This window comes from Acomys russatus, chromosome 16 (genome assembly GCF_903995435.1).
Source record: "Acomys russatus chromosome 16, mAcoRus1.1, whole genome shotgun sequence".
Lineage (NCBI taxonomy): Eukaryota > Metazoa > Chordata > Mammalia > Rodentia > Muridae > Acomys > Acomys russatus.
This window is the reverse complement of record NC_067152.1, coordinates 5,999,089-6,022,985: the sequence shown is the minus strand read 5'-3', so window position 1 is coordinate 6,022,985 and position 23,897 is coordinate 5,999,089. Positions and strand designations below refer to the sequence as shown.

The 23,897-nt window shown below is 48.8% G+C and overlaps 1 protein-coding gene across 1 annotated transcript; it reads left to right on the top strand.

Moving 5' to 3' along the window:
- Positions 1 to 304: 304 nt before the first annotated feature.
- Positions 305 to 21,253, top strand: LOC127200324 (galectin-9-like). Its single transcript, XM_051158504.1, has 10 exons — positions 305 to 445; positions 3,463 to 3,551; positions 9,132 to 9,333; positions 10,657 to 10,767; positions 13,037 to 13,132; positions 14,721 to 14,756; positions 17,958 to 18,046; positions 18,199 to 18,361; positions 20,710 to 20,861; positions 21,166 to 21,253. Exons 1-9 carry the CDS (start codon positions 305 to 307, stop codon positions 20,854 to 20,856), a joined length of 1,074 nt encoding a protein of 357 aa, XP_051014461.1. The 3' UTR covers positions 20,857 to 20,861; positions 21,166 to 21,253.
- Positions 21,254 to 23,897: the final 2,644 nt, after the last annotated feature.

Genomic DNA, 23,897 nt, shown 5'->3' with positions numbered 1-23,897 from the left:
TCTGGATCACCAGGCTGTGCTCTTACTCCTCCAGCCCCCAGGAGGAGTTTCCAAAATCCTAGAGACACAGGAAGTGTATTTATCTAGCAAGTTTGAGACCCTTGGCTCAATCCCCAGCATCACAGAAACAAAACAACAACAACACATTTCCTGCCATGCCCACACACAGTTCCCTCAGGCTGGCTGTTCTCCACATACCACAGGTGTGTTTGCCCGTGGGGATGAGGGTGTGAACAGAGGAACTCACACATGGGCAAGCTGTGATTTGTTTGAGGTTACTGAAACACTCAGAGACAGGGTCAACATGAGATATGGGAAGCCACTTCCCCGACTTGATGACAGTGGGGTCGGTACAAATGGGATTGGAGCATCCAGGGTAGCATTCCAGGCTTCCATAGGTTCTGTGTGGCCACACAACCCCAGGCCAGAAGGCAGTGCCAGTCAGGTAAGGAGAGCTGCATGGGTGTTGGTTAGTGAGCAACAGGAGCTGAGACGTGTCTGGCAATCAGATCCTTAATAACAGCAGCAGGAGGAGCTGAAGGAATAGGGTGGAGACCCAACAGCAGCACAGCACGAAGACCAGCAAGTGGCTGGACAAAGGAGGGTCTTGGAATCTATGGACTCTAGAGGGGAGGGGGGCTGACCTTAGAGGGGAGGGTGAGCTTAGGGCTTAGAGGGAGGGGTCTAAGTTTAGATGGAAGAGGTCCTTGAGCTTATGGCTGAGCAGTCTCTTTGCTTAGGAGGGAGGATCAGTGGAGGCAGGTGACAGCCACAAAGCAGAGTCTAGGGAGCGTGTGCTGTAACCCCTGTGCCCAGAGTCCCATCCATCTGCCTTGAGAAATGACACAAGCTACTTTTTCTTTTCTTTCCTTTTTTTTTTTTTTTTTTTTTTTTTTTTTTTGAGACAGGGTCTCTCTGTGGAGCGTTGGCTGTTCTGGACTCACTTTGTAGACCTCACTGGCCTCGAACTCACAGAGACCCACCTGCCTCTGTGTTCTGAGTGCTGAGATTAAAGGCATGTGCCACCATGCCTGGCCTCAGTTCTGCATCTTAGGGAAGATCTAGGAAGGATATAAGGTGTGGCAGATCCCTCCTACTGGTGGTCTAGCAGCCAGTGTGTTGAATTTGGTGGGCGGGTGTTCCCTGTAGAGATTCAGGGTGACAATTTGAGGATGCAGAGAAAATCATAAGTGGACAGCCATCCAAGGACCTATCTTGCTTACTCTCTTGTGCCTTCACTTTCCTTGACAATCTTAGGCTACTTCAAAACAATGCCTGTTACATTTCACTGAAAATATCCGCTCACATTCTATCTTGACAATAGAGAGTGTACTGTTAATTAACTAAATAAAATTGAACCCAGATCTTCCTACATCTGCTTTCCAAATGCAGAAGTCACAGGTGTGCGGAACCAGACGTCACAGGAATTTTTTTTTTTTTTTTGGTTTTTTCGAGACAGGGTTTCTCTGTGTAGCCTTGGCTGTCCTGGAGTCACTTTGTAGACCAGGCTGGCCTCGAACTCATAGAGATCCATCTGCCTCTGCCTCCTGAGTGCTGGGATTATAGGCGTGTGCCACCATGCCCGGCTCTTCACAGGAATTCTTATAAACTTTAAGGAGTCCCCAGCACCCCAGAATCAGAACATAAAATACTCCTCATTGCCCAGATTTCTCTGATCCTGTGAACCTGGGGCAGCTCCCCTGCCCTTGGTAGGTGTTTCTAGGTCTTGAAATCTTATCCAAAGAGCTTAATTCGAGGGCTCACAGCAGTTTACAATGGAAGCCACACAGCTGTCTCTGAAGAAAAGCTTCATGTTAGAGTGGGAGTTTCTCAATATTGACAGGGGAGCAAGTACACCCAAATACTCGGAGGGCCCAGCTGAGGCTCAGGGCTTCCTTTTTGGGGTTCAGGAGAAGGAGCTGGCCTCTAGAGGTTGTGGTATAAGCTGTTCTCCGTCTTGATGGTTTGGTTCCTACATTCATTTGTCCTACTGTGGACATCCTTCCCCCATGCAGACGCGCGGGACGGTACATGGGAGGTTCTTCCTTTCACTACTTTGCCTTACTGACACACCCCATCCCAAACCAGTCCAGACCGGATGAACCCTTCTCTCCTTCCCACCTGAACACGTTAGAGATCCATTTGCCTAGGAGCTGTCTAGATTTGGTTGTCACCTAGGGGCAGGAAAACTTGTTCAGCTGTGGGTGTGGCGTAGCCCGTGACTGTTCAGCTGTAGGCGTGGCGTAGCCCGGTTCGCGAGTGAGTTCCAGGGTTCTAGCTGCATTGTTTGGACAGCGGTGTGTGCACATAGTCTGTTTGAAGGAGTGAGGCTGCCAAGTGAATTACTTAAACAGATTTGGTGGCATAGTCATAAACCAAATATGGTGCCAGGGTTCTAAGCTGTCTCTTCTGTTTGCCAGCCTCATCTGCCCAGCACTGGGCCTGGGTGATGACCACTCATTAGACTTGATTGGACAGTGTCCTGCTATAGAAACAGTGTGAGGCAGGCTCCGTCCCAATGCCCACCTGTGCACTTCACTCGACCCCATCACCTTCCTGGCTCCTAGAGCATTTAATTTCCAGAGGATCTTTATGAAAAGGACCTGTTAGAAAAGCCATTAAACACCCTGGAGTGGCAGCCGGGTGTGGTGGTGCACCCCTTTAATCCCAGCACTCGGGAGGCAGAGGCAGGCGGATCGCTGTGAGGTCGAGGCCAAACCTGGTCTACAAAGCGAGTCCAGAACAGCCAAGGCTAACACATAGAAACCTTGTCTCGAAAAACCAAAAAAACAAAAACAATAACAACAACAACAAACACCCAAAACATCCTGGAGTGATACGTCAACCACCCAGGGGACAGACCCTGCAGATGGCAGAGCCACACTTGGTGTAAAAGGAAGGGTAAGTCATCAGTTTGGGAATTTGGTTCTGAGAGGACAAGGCAAGGCTGGTTTCCTTGTGAAGAAGCCGAGGAGGTAGCTTATTCCCATTTACAAATGAAGAAACCCCAAGCAAAGAGACTAAGTTCAAAGGCCATGCAGATACTGGTCTGTGACTAGAGTTCAAACCTGGAATCCTGACTCTAAAACAGTGTGACATTCCCTGGGACCCAGTGCTTGGTCAGGACACTTGGCAGAGTAGGGAGAACCCTGATGGAGGGATGGCTGGTGGGGCCTGAGATGGAGCGAACACTGATGCTCACAAGCTCCTGGGGTAGCTCTAGGAGAGAGACAGAGGCTGAGAGTTTCAGGGGCAAGGCTGCCTCCACACCCCCACAGCAGAGCAGGCCTCACAATGGCTGTGTAACTAACTGGATTGGGCCTGCTTCTCTGAGGGGCCCTAACATCTCTGTGGCTGGAATTCCAGCTCCTTGATGGCCATGCCACCCTCCCCCCAGCATTTACTGGGTTCTGTCACACCAGACAGGAGCCAGCCAACTGATTTCTCACTTCCCCTTTGCAGGCCATCCCCTTTACTGGTCTTATCGAAGGAGGACTGAAGGAAGGACTTCAGATCACACTCCAGGGGATCATCTACTCCTCTGCAGATAAGTATGTGGATGCCATTGATGTCAGTCTCCAGCCTTAGCAACCATGGAGCTGCAGGAGATGGAGGGATGGCCCTGCCCACACCTCCTGCCCTCCAGGCACCATTGAGAGATCTCACAGATCCCTGGGCCCTGAGCATCCTGTCCCCTGGGAGCTCACCCTGTGAGGAGGGAAGTGACATGGCCAGAGCAGCTGGTCACAGGATTTGCTCTTGACACTGCTGTGGTGATGCAGGAAGAGAAATTTCTTCAGTTCCCACAGCGTGTGTGTGTGTGTGTGTGTGTGTGTGTGTGTGTGTGTGTGTGTGTGTGTGTGCATGCCATGTGTGTGCTTGTGTGCGTTGGTGCCAGAGGAGGTAGGAAGAGAGTGTCAGATCCCTGTGGAACTGGAGTTCCAGGCAGTTATGAGCTGCCTGGTTGCAGAAAACTGAGCTAGGGTCCTCTGGAAGAGCAGGAAGTGTTCTTAGCCCCTGAGCTCTATCTATTTAGTTCTTGACATCAATTTTTGAGTCCTAGGAAACTTGTCAGGAGTAACCCCATGGGCTGGAGAGATGGCTCAGAGGTTAAGAGCACTGACTGCTCCTCCAGAGGTCCGGAGTCCAATTCACAGTGGTGGCTCTCAAACATCATCTATAATGTGATCTGATGCCCCCTTCTGGTGTTCAAGTGTACATGCAGACAGAGCATTGTATACACAATAAAGAAACAAATCTTAACAACAAAGAAAAGTAACCCCAGGATGGAGATGTAGCTCACTTTTGGAGTGCTTGCCCAGCACACACAAAGCGTTGGGTTAGACACCCCCCCAAAACTACATAAACTCAATACGGTGGTGCACACCTGTAATCCAAGTGTGGGAGTCGTTGGTATGGGAAGATCAGAAGTTCAAAGTCGCCGGGTGGGGTGGCGCATGCCTTTGATCCCAGCACTCGGGAGGCAGAGGCAGGTGGATCGCCGTGAGTTCGAGGCCAGCCTTGACTACAAAGTGAGTCCAGGACAGTCAAGGCTACACAGAGAAACCCTGTCTTGAAAACAAAAACAAAAAAAAACCCCAAAAAACAGAAGCTCAAAGTCACAGCTGAATTCAAGTCCAGGCTGGTCTACATAGTAAGTTCCAGGGAAGCCAGAACTACGTAGAGAGACACTATCTTTTTCCCCCACCTGAGATAGGGTTTTTCTGTGTAACCTTGGCTGTACTGGAACTCTCTTTGTAGACCAGGCTGGCCTCAAACTCCCAGAGGTCCACCTTCCTCTACCTCCCGAGTGCTGGGGTTAAAGGCGTGCACCACCACTGACCAGTGTGAGACCCTATCTTGAAGAAAAAAAAAAAAAAAAGGCTCAATGTCAACCTCATCTATATAAAGAGTTTGGAGCTAGGTTGATACATGTAATATACCTACTATCTTTAAAATAAAAAACTAAGCCCTTGGTGGGTTTATTAACTCAGCTCCTGGGATAGTTGAGGCAGGAGGATCTCAAGTTTAAGGCCTTCCTATGATACTGAGGACATGATATGAGTTCGAGGACAGCCTCGGCTATTAAAACTCTATTTCAAAATAAAAAATAAAAAGAGAGCAAGGAGGTAGGCACAGTCATGCATGCCTGTAATCCAAGCCCTCAGGGAGGCAGAGGCAGGTGGATCTCTATGAGTTCAAGACCAACCTGGCCTACAAAGCAAGTCTAGGACAGTCAGGGCTGTTACACACAGAAACCCTGTCTTGAAAAAAAAAAAAAAGAAAGAAAGAAAGAAAGAAAGAAAAAAGAAAGAACACTGTTTATTGTAAAGAGGTGATTCCAGCACCTTTAATCCAAGAGCTCTCTGTACACAGGATTTAATAAAGTTAACCCTAGGTCAAGAGGTGGAGCAAGGAACCAGCTGACAGAAACTAAAAAGTAGGAGGGACTATGAGTTGAGGGGTATTCAAGACAGCATGTAGAAATAGAAGGAGCTCTTTGGTGCTTTTAGCTCTTGGGCTTTACTCTTGGGATTTTAGCTCTTAGCTCTTTGGCTCTTAGCTCTTTAGCTCCTGAGCTCCTTAGCTCCTTGGCCTTTGGCTTTTTGGGCATTGAGCTAGCAAGCCTTTGGCCTTGGGTTTTTTGGCCTTTTCCTCCTGGGCTGTCAGCTGAGCTAGTGAGCCTTTTGGGCCTTTCCCACTGGGATGTAAGCTGAAATAGGAAGGTCAGCTGGGTGCTTTCTCTGCCTCTCTGAGCTAGCAGGTTTTTCACCATAGCACCTGGCTCCTGAGTCTTACCGTTCTGGGATTTATGTTAAATCATCACTGAGCCATCTCCCCTGTTCTGAACTTGTTTTTCCTTTCCCGACTGAGCAGGCTATGGTCTAGCTTCCAGCAGTGCCTGCTCCTAAACACTGTCTACCTGGAAAAAGGACTTTCCCGGGAAACATTTTTCTTTAATAATACTTTAAAAGTTTTATTTTATGCCTATGAGTGCTTTGCCTTCATGTATGTCTGTAGGTTACGTGTATGTTTGCTGCCTGTGAAGGTCCAATGAAGCCATTAGACCCCTGGGACTGGAGTAACAGGTGCTGTGAGCCACCACGTGGGTTCTGGGAAGCAAAACAAGGTCTTCAGCAAGAGCAACAAGTGCTCTTAGCCTCTGAGCCTCGCCAGCCCCCAATGGGCAAAATTCTCCTCCTCCTCCTTTTTCTTCCTCCTCCTCCTTCTTCTTGTCCTCGTCCTCTTCCTCCTCCTCTGCCTTACCTCCCCTCCTTCTTCTTCTTTTTGAAGATTTCTTTCTTTCTTTTATGTATATGAGTGCTCTGTTTTCACACACACCAGAAGAGGAATCAGATTCCATTACAGATGGTGTGAGCCACCATGAGGTTGCTGGAAATTAAACCCAGGTCCTCTGGAAGAACAACCAGCTCCACTGCTCCACTGCTCCACTGCTCCATCTCTCCAGCCCTGGGCAAATTCTTAATGTTCATCTTTGATATCAGTTGTAATTAATTTCTAAACATCATTTTTCTCTCTGTTTTAATTGTTGAAATGTCTTTATTAGCATATTACTTGTGACATTTTCCTGCATGTGCATACTATATTATTATTATTATTATTATTTTGTTTGTTTGTTTGTTTGTTTTTTCGAGACAGGGTTTCTCTGTGTAGCCTTGGCCATCCTGGACTCATTTTTGTAGACCAGGCTGGCCTCGAACTCACAGCGATCCGCCTGCCTCTGCCTCCCGAGTGCTGGGATTAAAGGCATGCGCCACCACGCCCGGCTTGTGCATACTGTATTTTGACCATAATCATCACCATTATCTTCTCTTGTTCCCTCTTACTCCTGCCTAACCCCTTCCCAACTGTCCCTTCCCCCATTCCATGTAAGTGTGTGTGTGTGTGTGTGTGTGTGTGCGTGCGCGCGGGTGCGTGTGACCCAGAGGGTTTCATAAAGATTGTTTCCATAAGTGTGAGCTAAAGTGTTCTTCCTTCCTTCTTCCTTCTTTCCTTCCTTCCTTTCCTTTCTTTACTTTTTTTTTTTTGAGACAGGGCTTTTCTGTGTATCCTAGACTGTCCTGGACTCACTTTGTAGACCAGGCTGGCCTTGAACTCACAGTGATCTCCCTGCCCCTGCCTCCCTATATGCCGGGGTTACAGGTGTGCACCACCAGCCCTGCTTGAGCTAATGTGTTCTTTCAGGAACATGAGCACTTGAGTAATGTGGCTGCTTCACTGAAGGGAAATAACTTCTTGTCTCTCCCCCACCCTCCTCCACCATGGACCTCCTGAAAATCCCCAGGGGAGGGAGGTGTCAAGAGCCCCTCCTCTCTGCAGATGGAAATGCTGTCTGACCCAGTCTTGAGCAGGGCTTGTCTGTAGTCACAGCTGCCCTGAGTTCACAAATGCAATGGCTGCATTATGCCTGCAAGATGGTGGTTCACAGAGCTCCTCCCTTCATGGGACACCACTCCTTCAGTCTTTCTGTTCTCTCTTACAAAATGGTCTCTGAACCTTGGAAGGGGTGATAGAGATGACCCATTCAAGTTTATGGATTTCATTTTTTGCTGTTACCATTTATGCCCATTTAGAGCTGTCACTTTTTCTACAGTTACCACTGCGCATTGAAAGAAGACATTTCTTTGACCAAAGCTAACAGCAGCATTATTAATACACTAAAATATATTTAAGTACCTGGGTGTGGTGGTACACACCTTTAATCTCAGTACTTGGGAAGCAGAGGCAGTGGGATCAATGTGAGTTTGAGGCCAGCCTGGTCTACAAAGCAAGTTCAGGACAGCCAAGGTTACGGAGAGAAACCTTGTCTCAAAAAACAAAACAAAATGTCCAGGCAACGATGCACCAAGAGGATTGTCTGCTCTTCCAGAGGTCCTGAGTTGAATTCCCAACACCCACATGGTGGCTCATAGCCATCTATAATGTGATCTGATGCCCTCTTCTGTCCTGCAGGTGTACATGCAGATAGAGCACTCATTCATAAAAATAAATAAATAGTTAATAAAAGCATAAATAGACATAAACATGGGTATATGGAACAATTTTTATGTGCACACAGCTTGCCTGCTAGAGCCAAGACCTTCCAGCTACAGGCATTTGTCCAGGTTTACAGTACCAAATGTGAATTCCCATCCGATGGGATGGGCCTCAAATCTCATCAGAAAGCAGTTGGTACCACCATAACAGACTTGCCGCTATTTACATCTGGCCTGGCCCGATGGTGTAGTTGTATTTGTTGCCTCCCTCTTGCTGTGATAAAGCACTCTGAACAAAAGTAACTTGGGCAGGGAGGGTTTATGTGGCCTGTAGAATTCAGTCTATCCCTGAAAGGAGCTCAGGCAGGAAGTGAAGCAGAGACCACAGGGGGATGCTGCTTACTGCCTTGCTTCCCCTAGCTTGCACCATGCACAGTGGGCTCGGCCCTCCATCGTCAACCAGCAAGCAAGAAAACACCCCACAGACAAGCTCCTGGGTCAACCCTTGGAGGCAGTTCACCAGCTGAGGTTCCGCCTTCCCAGATGTGTCACAACTAAAACCAACGATGACAATAGAGTTGCATGGCTGAGTCGGGTGCTTGGTGACATTTCTGTGCCACAAGCCTGCTGAGCACCTTCCACTCATCATGTGCCACGTCCCAAGGTGTAGCCCAGTTCCAGCCTGATGTCTCTGTATCCTCTGACTGGGGCCTGTGACAGAAAACTTGTGTGGTTTTGGTTGCTTTATGTCATTATTATTTCTTTCTTTCTTTCTTTCTTTCTTTCTTTCTTTCTTTCTTTCTTTCTTTTTTCCAAGATAAGGTTTCTCTGTGTAGCCTTGGCTGTCCTGGACTCACTTTGTAGACCAGGCTGGCCTCGAACTCACAGAAATCTACCTGCCTCTGCCTCCCAAGTGCTGGGATTAAAGGCATGTGCCACCATGCCCAGCTCAGTTTTCATTACCACTTGTTTACTTTTTAAGAACACAGGAAAGACAAAATGTGATAACTGCACAAAATACATTAGGTCTAAGTTAGATGAGCCCAAAACATGCTGACACAGCAGGCAGTGAGAGGCGCTTCTGTCTGACCCTGGTGGTTCCCATGCTCCAAGAGCGCCATTTCTCTGCTCTAGGCTTGCTGTGAACTTCCAGAATGGCTTCACTGGAAATGACATTGCCTTCCATTTCAATGCCCGGTTTGAAGATGGAGGGTATGTGGTTTGCAACACGGAGCAGCAAGGACACTGGGGTCCTGAGGAGAAGAAGATGCAGATGCCCTTCCAGGAGGGGAAGCCCTTTGAGCTGAGCTTCCTGGTAGAGAGGTCAGACTTCAAGGTAAGTGGGGCATCCCTCCCCCAACCCACTCCCTGAGGAAACCACATTGAAAAGGCCACAGTCATTGAGATCAGGTCTCAGCTAAGCCACAACACAGATGTGAACTTTGCCCTTTGCCCTTTGCCCTTTGCCTTACACACTCCAGTCTGTATCAGCAAATGCACCTCTTGATTTTAATCCTTAGAAAATAAGACTTCAATCTGTCACCATGTTCCTTTTAGACCCCGAGTATCTTAAAAAACCAACCCCCCAAAACACACACACACAAACCCCCCCCCCAAAAAACCCACTGTATTTATTCTTTGATAACTTGATATACCCATGGAATGTATTTTGAGAACACATCCTGCTCTGCCATTTAGCTACACCCCAAGTCTTAACGTGTACCTGCTGATACACATTGCTCTACCCTTTCTTCGGGTTCTGCTAAAGGCAAAGGGTCCTTACAGGCCTGGCGCTGTCCCTGGGCTGGGGTGGGGTGAGCATGTCGGTGTGATACTGGGGTTCTTCTGGACTCCAAGCACAACATGAGGTTGCCTTTCCTCTGGAAACCAGCATTTGGGTGATGGAGGAGCAAGGAGGTCAATGTCCTCCTTAGTGACACAGCAAGTTTGAGGCCAGCCTAGGCTACATGAGACCCTGTTTCGACCACATCAGCAAAAAAAGCTACCTGACATGAACCAAGTTTGGAAAGATACACCTAGGGGCTGGAGAGATGGCTCAGGAGTTAAGAGCACTTGCTGCTCTTGCAGATGCCCAGAACTCAGTTCCCTGCACCTACATGGCAGCTCATGAGCATCTGCAACCCCAGTTCTAGGGGGATCGGCACCCTCTCTTGGCATGCATGCGGTACACACAAACACTCAGAAAAATACGTATACACAGAAAATAAAATAACTCTAAAGGGTCTTCTAAAAGTCAATGACAAATGTGTAGTAATAAGTGAATGGCTCTGAGTGCAGTCTCTCACACATCTGTCCTTGGCTCTGCACTGAAGGCGATTGCCCCTGCCTCGATGTCAGAAGCAGATCCTTGGGCTGGAGAGATGGCTCAGCAGTGAAGAGCATCGACTGCTCTTCCATAGGTCTTGAGTTCAATTTCCGGCAACTACATGGTGGCTCATAACTGTCTAAAATATGATCTCACGATCTGATGTTCTTTCCTGGCTTGCAGATGTACATGCAGATAGAGCACTTTTATGAATAAATAAATCTTTTTTTTTTTTTTTTTTTAAGAATATCCTTATTTCTGAAAGTAAAGCTCAGCTGACGCTCAGGTGTCACCTGGCCTGGCACTCCTCTCACAGTGACTCTCTTCCATCAGGTGATGGTGAACAAGAGCTTCTTCGTTCAGTACTCACACCGCGTACCCTACCACCTCGTGGACACCATTTCTGTCTCTGGCTCCCTGCAGCTGTCCTCCATCACCTTCCAGGTCAGGAAAAGCTGGCATTGTCCCAGGGTGGGAGGACAGTGACCAGTTGGGCTCTTGCCCACTGCACAGGATACCCGCAAGTATCTTCCCACGGTAGCTCTGGGGCTGCACCGGTCCCCTGATCTGGTGTCTCTCTGCCACTGCCTGTCCTTTGTCCCTCTTGGGCTTGCTTTCTCTGTGATGAGCAACAGTGTCTTGTTCTCCATGATGCCAAAGCTACTCCTTCTCTGCAGCCGTTCACTGCAGGACCAGGGAGTTCTGAAAGGACTGTGCTTAGGGAACCAATGAAATTCAAAGCACAGGACACAGGGTGGCACCTGCAGCCCAGTATGGGCTTTATGGTCCCTTGTATTAAAAACAAACAAGCCAGGCACGGTGGTGGTGCACACCTTTAGGCCCAGCACTTGGGAGGCAGAGGCAAGTGGAATTCTGTTAGTTCGAGGCCAGCCTGGTCTATAAACCTAGTCCAGGACTACCAAGGCTAAGCAGAGAAACCCTGTCTCGAAAAACCAAACACAAGACAAAGCAAAAACAAATAAACAAACAAGCAAAAAAACCCAAACAAACAAGCCAACCAAAGGAACAAAACCAAAACAAACACCAAAAAAACCTTTCATGCATGTATATGGTTTTCTTGTTGTTGTTTTGTGGCAGGATGTCAGTTTGTAGCCCAGGCTGGCCCCTATCTTATGATCCTCTGTTTCAGCCTCTTGATGCTGAGATGACAGATAAATGGTCCCAGGCTCAGCTCTGAAAGCCAATTATTTTACTTAGTTTGAGACAATGTCTCATGACTGTGTGTCAGTCCTCCTGCCTCAGTCTACCCAGTGCTGTGGTTACAGATGTTTAGCACCAGGCACAGTTCTGAAAACATACATTTTGTTTTGTTTTGTTTTTTGAGACAAGGTTTCTCTGTGTAGCCGTGGCTGTCCTGGAACTCACTCTGTAGACCAGGATGGCCTGAAACTCAGCGCTCTGCCTGCCTCTGCCTCCTGAGTTCTAGAATTATGATCTGTGCCACTACCCCGTGACTAAATCTATTTCTTTTATTAAACATTTTTAAAAGATTTATTTAGTTTGAGTGTTTGAATACTATATCTGCATATCCAGCTGCAGGCCAGAAGAGGGCATCAGATCACATTAGAGATGGTGTGAGCCACCATGTGATTGTTGGGAATTGAACTCAGGACCTCTGGAAGAGCAGACAGCTCTTAACTGCTGAGCCATCTCACCAGCCCTCTAAATCAATATTTTGTTTTGTTTTGTTTTTGAGATAGGGTTTCTCTGTGTAGCTTTGGCTGTCCTGGACTCCCTTTGTAGACCAAGTTGGCCTCGAACTCACAGCGATCCAGCTGCCTCTGTCTCCCAATAAATCAATATTTTTTAAATACAGATTTTTTTTTTTTAAAACTGTACAGGCTGGCCTTGAATTCTGTGTAACCCAGATGGGCTCTACCTTGTGATCCTCCTGCCTCAGCCTCTTCAGTGCTTGGGATTACAGGCATGCAAGACCACATAGGGCAGTGTTTCAGAAAACCAATTGAAACAGAGTCTCCCTTTGTAGTCTGGGCTGTTTTGGGACTTGCTCTGTAGACTTGGCTGGCCTTGAATTCACAGGGATCCGCCTGCTTCTGCTTTCTGAGTGCCACTACTACCTGGCTTGTTTAAAAAAACACTTCGTTTATTTTTTTATTTTTATTTGTTTGTTTGTTTTTGAGACAGAGTTTCTCTGTGTAACCATGGCTGTCCTGGTACTCACTCTGTAGACCAGGTTGGCCTTGAACTCACAGACATCAACCTGCCTCTGCCTCCTGAGTGCTGGGACTAAAGGCGGTGGCACCACGGCTCAGCTTTGTTGTAAGATTTTTAATGTGTTGCCGACATCTCAAAGTGGAGCTGGGTATAGTGTCTGAGGCCTGTAATCCCAGCAGTAGGATGGTTAGGAGTTCAAGGTCATCTTCATCCTACATAGTGAGTATAAGACTAGCCTGGGCTTCAGGGGCTTCAGTCACAAGATACCAAATACAGTAAGTAAACAAATGCTGGGAGTCTGGGGTGTGCTGGCCCCTTTCCCTCTGGCCTTCTGCTCACACCTGCTGTTTCCTGATTCCCTGCAGGAGCAGAGGCAGGAGGGAGGCTATAAAGGGCCAGCTTAACCTGTTTCTGGCCTCATTCCTGCCGGTTGCAGCCAGCCCTTGCTCTGTGCTTGCCCTTGCTTTGGCCATGCCTCCTGCTTCCTGTCACCATGACATGCTTTTGTTTTTAACAGAACTCCCCAGCAGCCCTTGTCCAGTCTGTCTTCTCCACAGTGCAATACTCCCAGCCCTTCCAGTTTCACCGGAAGCCCAAGGGGCACAAACCACAAGTGAGTTAAGTGTGGCTCCCCAGGTCTATCATTAGCAAAGGATAGACTTTGGAGCAGGTCCAACCAACAAGCTCTCCAGGGACCTTCAGACCCCATCACATCGACACAGGGTCCTCTGCGTTCAGCTGCCCACAAGTGTGTCCCTCCCCCTTTGTTGGTCTCCCATGCACCATCCTCTATCCCTCCTCAAAGCCACTCCTGGGGTCTAGCCTATGGTAACTCCTCACATGTGTCAACTGGGGCTTGGTTCTTCTCACCCACTGCCACCCACCACTGCACAGTGACCTCACCTAGCACGTTCCATCTCACCCTCCTCACTAAAAATCTTGGGAGCTAGAGCCTAAAGTCTTTCTTAACAGAGCTTAAAGCCTGGTGGATACCCAGAATCCTAGTACTTTGGGGGCAGAGTCTGTAGGGATCAGAAGTTCAAGACCACCCTTAGCCTGTGTCAAAAAACCAAAAACATAAATAATAAATCAACACAAGCTCAAATTCCCCCACAAGACGTAACCCTCCTTAGTCTGGGTTCAATGCAATTCCTCCCTCTGCTCAGCCATGCTGCCTCCACAGCTTACTCAAAACCCTCTCTCTCAGGTCACTTCTCTTTTGCACAGGCTGCCCCTTCTGTCCACCCTGCCCTTGGCTTACTAACGATTACACTATAATTCTTTGTTTAAATGGAACTCAAGAATTTCCTGTGACTCCTCTCACATCATGGTGAACTGTGTACTTGTCTGTGCTGCCTGGGTCACAATACCCTTCGTATGTATTCCTCTGTCATGCTACCCGCCTTCTGCATGCCAACAGGCATCATGGCTTGTATGTTCACTTGTGTGCTTCCAGTCTCTCACATGGTGCTGGAATGCAATAGGGACTCAGTAAATGGATATTTCCAACAGTCAGGATTAGGAAGCAAGCAAAGGAGGGGTCTGCTGGGGAGGGAGTGGGATGGGTAGGGAGGAAACACCAGCAGCCATATGGCTGATCACTGAGGTAGCTGTGGTTCACGATGGCCCAGGTGGGGACCTGCCCACTGCCATCCTAACTTTAGGACTCATAGAGTATTTGGGAGCCTTTTGCAGGGTTGGCCCTGGCTGGGGAGCATGTAGGACATAGCAGATACAATATGAGCCAGCTGTGTTCCATGTGGGATCGTCTCACTCGGTACCTGGGCCACCTGGGCAAGTTGCTTAAGCTTTCTGAGCCTCGGGCCTCACCTGAGCGATGGGAGTCAAAGATGCTACGCTCCTTGGAAATCCATGGTGCTCTGGGCTGAGCACATAGCAAAGCTAAATGCTGGTGACACAGGGAGCCGGGAGTGGAGCTCTCACATCTTGGTGCCCAGAGAAGCAATGGGGTCATCAGGCTGGTTCCTCTCTGGGAAAGCCAGGAGATGGCCTCCCTCCCTTAATCCTCACAGTTCCTGTGTACGTGAGGGTGGCAATTGGGGTGCAGCAGGCTGAGGAAGGGGGTGAGTGTATGGGAAGGTACAGATGACCACAAGATCCATCACCTGGAGGGTGAAGTCACCTCTCATCCCAGGTGACCCCAGAGCTCACATTGCCCCTCCCCCCTTGTTCCTTTTCAGTATCAACGCAGGTGGCCTGTCCACCAGGCACCCATGGTAAGTTCCTTGCTCTCTGCTTATTGCTTGGAGCCTCTTCTCAATGTCTCTAGCTGTGGGTTTGAGGGAGGAGGCAGGCTCAGCCTCCCCATAAAGGCAGACAAGGCTAGACCCACTCCCCACTCACCAGGCCTCAGGGATGCAGTTGGGAAGAGGCTGCAGAGATCTTTATAATGTTGAGAAAGCATTTCTTTTCAGGAGGTTCAAACTGACATCAGCACAGTTGACGGCACCCTTGGACAGGTGTTTCCTGTAAGTCTAAAATTTTTGTGTATCTCACAGCCCCACCATTTTCCTTTAGTCAAAACCAGAATTCCCTAGAGTCACAAAGTTGGAATCAAAGATGATGGAAAAAGGTGGGCATGGGTCCTCTGCTAGGAAGGGGCCGGGGAGTGGGGCGGGGTGGTGGTGGGGGGTGGGGGGTGGGGTGGGGTGGTGCTCCAGCTCTCCTTGGGGCAGCAGAGACCTAGAAGCAGTCTTCAAAGGGGTAGGACTGGCAGACACACTGGTTACCCAGTTTCCCAGGCTGGAGTGTGGCAGCCCCAACCCCTCGTTGGCTTACTAAGGTCAAACCCAAGTGACTACAGATAGCCAGTCTAACTCTCCATCCTTCAGCACAGTGCAGGTGGGGGACCCCAAGTTGGTGGGGCTGCATGGGAAGAGGCTAAAATTCAGGGGACTATAATGGGCTCCAGGTAAACAGCAAAAAATTCCAGGAATGCTGATGGGACAGAGAAGCAGTCTGGGAGGCCTCCGGGGCTAGATACTGGAGGTCCCCTGAAGTTATGTGTCACTTGGATACACTATGATCCTATATGGAATCCTGTTCTCTTCCACAGACTCCTGGAATCCAGCCCGTGAGATACCCTGCCTTATCCCAAGTGAGTGAATTCCTCTGGAGGCAGGGTGAGGGGCGAAGGGCAGCTTTGGGGATAATTCTCTAATGTGCATGATCAATGAAGGCTCCTGCATCCAGGTGAACAGTTAAAATAGCCATGCAAATTAGTAAACAGTTGAAAAGACCTTTCACCTGCAGGACCTGGTGGTACATGCCTGTAATCCCAGCCCTTGGTGTTGGAGGGTGGACTAATGTATTTTGAAGCTAATTACTGCTTGCTGTCCCTGTGACCCACCTTTTGGCCAATAAAGGCCACATAGCAGAGCAGGGCAAAAGAGATAGGCGTGGCTGAAGTTCCTAGGCTTGAAAGACAGAGAGGATTCTGGGAAGAAGAAGGACTAGTAGGGAAGAAGAAAGGAGACCTGAGGAGAGAGAGGAAGAGAAAGAGGCCATCATGGCGTAGGTGGAAGAAAAACACGTGGCTGGCATGGATGGAGAATACGGCCCAGATGAAGAACATTAGCAAGTATTTGGGATTATGGATGGGAGGGAGCGTGATAGAAATTATTAAAAGCAGATGGCATGGGATTGGGGCAGGTATGGGATACCTGCCCTACTATGGGCAGTAGTTTAGAGGATTAATGCCTGCCCCGTCCCAGGTTAACTAAGCATATTTTAAAATATAACAAGTGTCTATGTCTGGATTGATTGCTAGTGGGTTATACTGATGTAGTAATAATAATTATAGGCCTGATAATAAATGTTATTAGGCCATATTGATAAATTAAAAACAACACTTGAGAGGGAGAGGTCAGTAGATGTTGTGAGTTCGAGGCCAGCCTGCTCTACAAAGAAAGTCCAGGACAGCCAAGGCTACAGAGAGAAACCCCACCTCAAAAACCTACCACCAGCACCAGCATCAGCACCAGCACCAGCACCAGCACCAGCACCAGCATCAGCACCAGCACCAGCATCAGCATCAGCACCAGCACCAGCACCAGCATCAGCACCAGCACCAGCACCACCAAGAACAAGAACAACAAGAAAGAAAGAAAGAAAGAAAGGAAGGAAGAAAGAAAGAAAGAAAGAAAAGAACTTTCAGCATTAAAATGGTCCCATTCAGCCAGCCAGACAGGCAGGCACAGCCCTGGAGCAGTAGGTGGGGAACACATTTCATAGGGGGCTAAAGGGGGAGGGAAGGAGAGACTGTGAGTGGTTTAGATAATTTGAAACGTCAAAGCTTATCCTCAGTGACACATTTTCTCCAACAAGACCATACTTCCCAATTCTTCCCAAACAGTTCCTTCAAGAGGTGACTTTTTTTTTTTTTTTTTTTTTTGTATAGGCTTTCTCTGTGTAGCCCTGGCTGTCCTGGACTCACTTTGTTGACCAGGCTGTCCTGGAACTCACAGCAATCCTCCTCTCTCTGCCTCTAGAGTGCTGGGATTAAAGGCATGCGCCCCCACATCAGGCTCAGGGGACCAAATGTGCATTTGTTTTCTTTCCTTCTTTTTAAAATTTATTTTATTTACAGTGTTCTGCCTGCAGACCAGAATTGGAAACCAGACCTTATTATAGATGGTTGTGAGCCACCATGTGGCTGCTGGGAATTGAACTTAGTATATTTGAAAGAGCAGCCAGTGCTCTTAACCTCTGAGCCATCTCTCCAGCCCTTATTTGGTTTCTTTTTTTTCTCTCTCTCTTTTTTCTTTCTTTCTTTTTAATTTTATTTTCTGAGACAAGGTGTCCTGTGTAGTAGTGGCTGTCCTGGAATCACTTTGTAGACCAGGCTGGCCTTGAACTCACAGAGATCCACCTGCCTCTGCCTCCTCTTGCATATGGCTGTTAAGAGGCCCTGGACCCTGAGGTTGAGTTGTATTAGACATCCCTAGAGACCTGTTAGAAACTAGGACCCTTTCTGACTCCAGCAGCCAACAGGCAGGGCCCGCATGTGCTTAGATGACAGTACAACAGGAATCATATAGCGTGACCCACCACGCCTGGCTCCCATTTGTTTTCCTTCTTTTTTTAAATGTATTTATTTATTATGTATACAATGTTCTGCCTGCATGTACATTCACAGGCCAGAAGAAGGCACCAGATCTCATTATAGATGGATATGAGCCATCATGTGGTTGCTGGAGTTGAACTCAGGACCTTTGGAAGAGCAGCCAGTGCTCTTAACCTCTGAGCCATCTCTCCAGCCCGCCATTTGTTTTCTTTTGACATTTAATGAACCAAGAAAAGGAACCTTGGTTCCTTCCAGAAGATGCAGGACTCGTGGGGGTGACTTTAGAGTCCATAGACACTTGTGCTGCGTCCCCTGCTTGGCTGCTGCTGATCTGTCCTCCTCCTCCCAACAGCTTGCACCTTTCATCACACTCATCCCAATTGGGCTTCACCCATCCAAGTCCATCACCGTATCAGGCATGGTCCTGCCAGATGCTACGAGGTAAGACAGGCCCCAGGCTCTTAGGAGGACAGAGGCGCCAGTGTCATTCTGGCCAGCCTCTGGCTCTGAGCCATCTGGGACATGAGTAGAGGCTGAGCCCAGAGCTCAACGGTCAAACAGGGTCTATGTGAAGTGTGAACCACCCATTGCAGGTTCCATGTCAACCTTCGCTCCGGGAATGACATTGCTTTCCACTTTAACCCCCGTTTCAATGAGGACACTGTGGTTCGAAACACTCAGATCAACAACTCCTGGGGGCCTGAGGAGCGAAGTCTACCCAGAAGAATGCCCTTCAGTCGTGGCCAGAGCGTCACAGTAAGATGCTGGGGTTCAAGAGGAGGGTGCACGGGTCTGTGATGGGATGGGAGCGGATGCCTGTAATATGAGGGCTGCACCCTAAAGAAGAGAGAATGTTGTGCACACTGGTATGATTTTGTGAGTACTGTCGGTGCTGAAGTAAGCATTGGTATCTGCTTATACCCACTTCCCCTGTTCGGGGGACTGATGTGCAGCCTTCTGCATGCTAGGCCAGCACAGTAGCACTGAGCTCTCCGGCTCTCCTTTTCTGTTTGTTTGGCTTTCCCTTTTTTTTTTTTTTTTCTTTTTTGGTTTTTCAAGATAGGGGTTCTCTGTGTATCCTTGGCTGTCCTGGACTCGCTTTGTAGACCAGGATGGACTCAAGCTCACAGCGATCCACCTGCCTCTGCCTACCTCAATGCTGGGATTAAAAGCGTGTGCCACCATGCCAGGCTGGCAAGGACTCTCTTTAGCCCAGGTTTATTGCCTAGAGCTCAGGTGATGACTCAACTTCAGCTCTTTCTGCCAAGGGCTTGGGTTACAAGCCTGAGATGCCTTGACTATTTCCCAGCCTTTCTTTTCATTTCTTTTTTCTTTTTCTTTTTCTTTTTTTAATTTTTGGTTTTTCAAGACAGGGTTTTTCTTGGCTGTCCTGGACTTGCTTTGTAGACCAGGCTGGCCTCGAACTCACACCAATCCACCTGCCTCTGCTTCCCGAGTGCTGGGAATAAATGCATGGGCCACCACGCCAAACTTTCTTTCTTTTCATTTCTTTTTTCCTTTCTTCCTTCTCTTTCCTTCTGAGACAGGATCTTGAAAGGTTGGTTTTGAACCCACTCTGTTGCCTCAGTTTCCTGGGCAGGTTAGAGAACAGTGCTGCACTACTTGGCCTGGTTCTTCCTGCTTCCTATAAAGGGGCAGAAAAACCCACAAGGATCTGTCACTTGCATGAGGTCACACAGCCAGTTTGTGCCAGTCAAAGCCAAGAGTGAAGTGCTATTCACTCCTTTGCTTATGAGAGCATGTGTTAACAAGGATGAGGAGGATGAGGAGGATGAGGAGGAGAAGAAGGAGGAAGAAGAGGAGGAGGAGGAGGAGGAGGAGGGCATGGCTGACAGCTGAACTAGAGCAGCAGCTGGAAGCCTGATACCCTGGACAGGCCTTTTGCACCCCATTATGACATCAGATTAGCCAATAAACTTAAAACAGAAAAATCAGTGGCTGGGCCCCACCCCTGGGGCAATGCCCAGCCAATATTGAAATTGTAATGGCAGCAATCCAGGCACAAGGCTGAGAGTGTTAGAAAACGTGGGTCCTAGAAGGAGCTTGCATTTTGTTATTGCTGTTGAGAGTTGTAGCCCAGGTTGGCCAACACTTGTTATATATTCAAGGCTGGCCTTGAACTCCTGATCCTCCTGCCTCTCAATTGCTGGAGGTGAACATGCTCGGCTTTTTAAAAAGCCTAACCTGACCTGGAAAACACAGCTTCTTGACTGTTAGGATTATAGGCATGAGCTGCCACGCCCTGCTGAGATTTTTTTTTTCAAATGTCTGAGTGGTTTTCTGCATGGATATGCACCATTTGCATGCATGCCTGAGGCCCTCAGAAGTCAGAAGAAGGCATCAGATCCCTTGGCACTGGCATTACAGACAGTTGTTAGCTGCCAAGTGGATGCTGGGAAGTGAACCAAGGTCCTCTGCAAGAGCAGCCAGTGCTCTTAGCTGCTGAGCCGTCTCTCCAGCTCTCCTGAGCTTGGATATTAATTTAGTGAGAACACAGACCTGATAGAACTGAATCTCACAGAGCAGAAAGAATGAGACATGGCAGCGTCTGCAGCATACTTTGGATAGTGCCCACACACAGTGGGACCTGAATGTTAGCCTGGTCCTTGTACAATGCCATGGGAGCGTTGGCAGGGGCCATGGGTCACGATGCTTCAACATGTGTGTCAATTGTCTTATTGAAAATGACTTAGTGGAGACCAGGCATGGAACACTGGAGACACAGTAGCCTGTGCTAACTCCTGTCACCAGGGTTCAGCTGGAGAGTGAGAGTGGGTATAAGGGACAGTGTCTGAGCAGAGAGTTGGGGGAAATGGGTGGGGGTCAGGAGGTGGGAGGGGCATGGGAGGTCACTGTAGGGGATGGACCAGCACTTTTGCACTTATGGAAGTGTGCAAGAGGGGAACAGCATTCTAGGCCTGGGACCAGCTCATGCTAATGTACTAGGCAAAGAGAACACTGTAGTAAAAGGCAGGCTATTCAGGTTGGCCAGAGGCCAGATGTTGCTGCTGAGGAAGGAGAGAGCTGTGGGTGGAGACACAAGCCTGGGTTCTCAGGTGCCCTGCTCTGGTGTCTCTGTCTAGATGTGGATCTTATGTGAAAGTCACTGCTTCAAGGTGGCCGTGGACGGTCAACACCTGTGTGACTATGCTCACCGTCTGATGAACTTACCTGCTATCAACAATCTAGAAGTGGCCGGTGATATCCAGCTCACCCACGTGCAGCCATAGGCAAGGTCTCTGGGCTGGGGATGAGGCTGGGTCGCCCTGCCTGTCTAGTTACCTCTTCCCTGTCTCAGTCCTGTCCTCCAAAATCCCACCATCTGAGGAGAGGATCACTGACCGGAGTTCTAGGAAGGTGAAGTTCCCAATTGACTCCCCTCCACCCAGTGTGTGCCCTGGGCTATGTGTCATATGGCTGTCAGCCCACAGTCCCAGCCATTGCTCTGAGCTAGTTGTATACTGAGGAAGTGACCTTCTTGGGTTTGGCCCTGTCTCTGATCTTTAACCTCTCTTTGTCCCTTTTCTTTGCCCCTCTAGGAAGGCCACCCTGATGTCATCCTGCTGGCCTCCAGCTGACCAGAATGTCCTCTTTCATTCTTCCTCATCCTTGCCTAGTGGCCTTAAATAAAGAAATAAATAATGCTTCTCTGCACACATATGGGAGATGGCTGGGTTATTGAATGGGTCTGGGCACACTCTACAACCTATCAAAGGGAATAGGGAGGAGACAAGTCTGTGCCCCCACCTTCTTACAGGGGTCCTGCCTCCCAGACCCCCGCAAGGTGCTGGAGTAAGTGGGCAGGAGCTGGGGCCCAGGGTCTCTGACAGGAAAGCTGGCCTCTGTGTAAACCAACCTTATGCTCCTGAGGTGGGGGAGGTGCTGGGCAGAGGCTATGGGAGCCTTGGCAGCTTGTGCTGGGTGAGAGGGAAGGTCATGGGGTCAAGAAGTGCTGATTCACTGTGGGCTCCCCAGCTGAGAGCGCTGGGGTGGCGACCCGCCACATGTGGACCCCCAAACCCTCTAATTCATTCAGGCTCCCATCCCTCAGGACCAGGTTGGGTGGGGCATAAGGCAGAGACCTCAGATCATCAGCACCAGCAACACCTGGAGCTGGTCAGAAATGTAGCGGCTCACCTGGGAGGCTGAGGCAGGAGGATGGCAAATTCAAGACCAAGTTGGGTACATAGTGTGACCTTGTGTCACAAAAAAGACAAATAAAAGAAAAAACAGCATTGCGTGCTTCCTAGAGTTACTAAGCTAGAGTCGTGTGTGTGTGTGTGTGTGTGTGTGTGTGTGTGTGTGGTGTATATGTGAGGGTATATATATGTGTGTGTCTGTGGTGTGGTTTGTGTGTGGTGTGTGTGTAGTATGTGTGTGGTGTATATCTGTGTGATATATGTGTGTTCATGGTGTCCATGTGTGTCTGTGGTATGTACATGTTTCTATTCATGCAAGTGAGTGATAATGTGTGTGAGATTGTGGGGATAGCAGAGGCAATTAATAGTGTCTTTTTCACTCGTTTGTTTGAGAAACGGACTCACTCTGTAGACTAGGCTGGCCTTGAACTCAGAGATCTGCTTGCCTCTGCCTTCTGAATGCTAAGATTAAAGGGATGTGTCACCGCCACCCAGCCTAGGTGTCTTCCTTAATATCTGCCCACGTTATCTTTTGAAACAAGGTCTCTCATTGGTCCCGAAGCTCCCTATAGGCTAGGCCCACGGCCACTGAGCTCCAGGGGTCTGCTTGCCTGTACCTTCCCAGCATGTGGAGATGATGGGTACACACCACCACAGCTAGCTTAGTTTATGTGGGTGCTGGGGGTGCAAACACATAACAAGCACTTTACCAACTGAGAGTGTCCCAGCCTCCAGTCTCCACTCCGCATTTTATCAAGATTCCCCAGGTGACTCAGGGCACGTGAAAACATGGGAAACCATGATCAGAGTGATTAGAGTCCAGGCCATGCTGTGCATCGCTGCCAGAGGCAGGGGCTTTCCCTGGGCAACAAGAGACTTGAGGGCCCCTCCCTCCTGCCTCTTCTGCTCCATCTGTTGCTCCTGTGGAAGGGGACCAGGGAAGCTGGTAGGAACCCCAGCTGAGCTCCACCTGGTGTAGGGCAGGGAACAGAAATGATGCTGTGGGGTAAGGAGTTGTGCTGACTGGTGTGGGCAGGAGCTCATGGCCTCCCTGCAGGTGAGGATGGTGGTGCCCTTCATGCCAAGGTATCAAGTGCAGAGAATGAAACCTGTGCTACTTGGGTGCCAGAGCATGGCTGGCTAAACTCATTAAATGGGTCATTGGGCACAACCATGGTCAGATCACGGTGCCTGGCATACTCCCTTCCTATTGAGAACTGTATCTGTGTGGTAGGAGTCATGGAGCCTCTGCTGTCAGAACCTTCATAAGAGAGCAATGCCTGTGCCTGTCCCAACAAGGATGCAAGGCCGGGATGGGTCCTCAGGGTAGCTGGAAGCCATCAACACTGCAGCAGACAGAAGGAGAAAGACCCCGGTCTCCAGACGCCCCGAGCAGAAGCACGTGCAGGACAGGGCTGTGGAGCTGGGCACCTGTTAGGGTGGCACTGTCATGGATGGAGGGGGACACTGATTCCCAAGCCCTGGGCACAGCTTTGTCCTCCCTGCCTGGGCACGCCATCTTCTCACACTCTAGTTCTTTGGTGAAGGATCCAGCCTTGCTGTATGTTCTCTGGCTCCCACCATGATCATTGTTGCAGTTATCTTATCTGAATGGCCTAGCAAGCCAAAAACTGATACAATGAGACTGCAGTGTACTTTAAATCTGCAAGCACCATGCTGGGCAGAATCTAAACTAATCTACTCGTAAACTAAACTAAACTATTCCAATCCTATGTCCTCATAACCTACACATATCCCAATCACTTGCCGATCTCATCCTCCTCAGGCGGTTTCTCTTGGGTTATTTAGGCTGTTCACAACAACTAACGTGCTTCTGTTAAGGAAGCCTAGACAAACACATGCTATCCCTATTAGAGCTTGGGTTGGGTACCCATATGGTATTTTAATAGGACAATCTCAAAATTTACATATCATTAATATGGGAAAATCCTTTCATATACGGTGTTCTGAATATATTCTCACTCACTGGGTAGATTGTTCTTTGGACATATCTTACTCTGTCATGTTGCTTTTAAAAAAGACCAAAATATGCCAACGGACCTTAAAGAAGATCCATGGTTCGATAATGTGGCTCTGCAAACTTTTGAAAGGCTCAATGAACTCATCAGGCC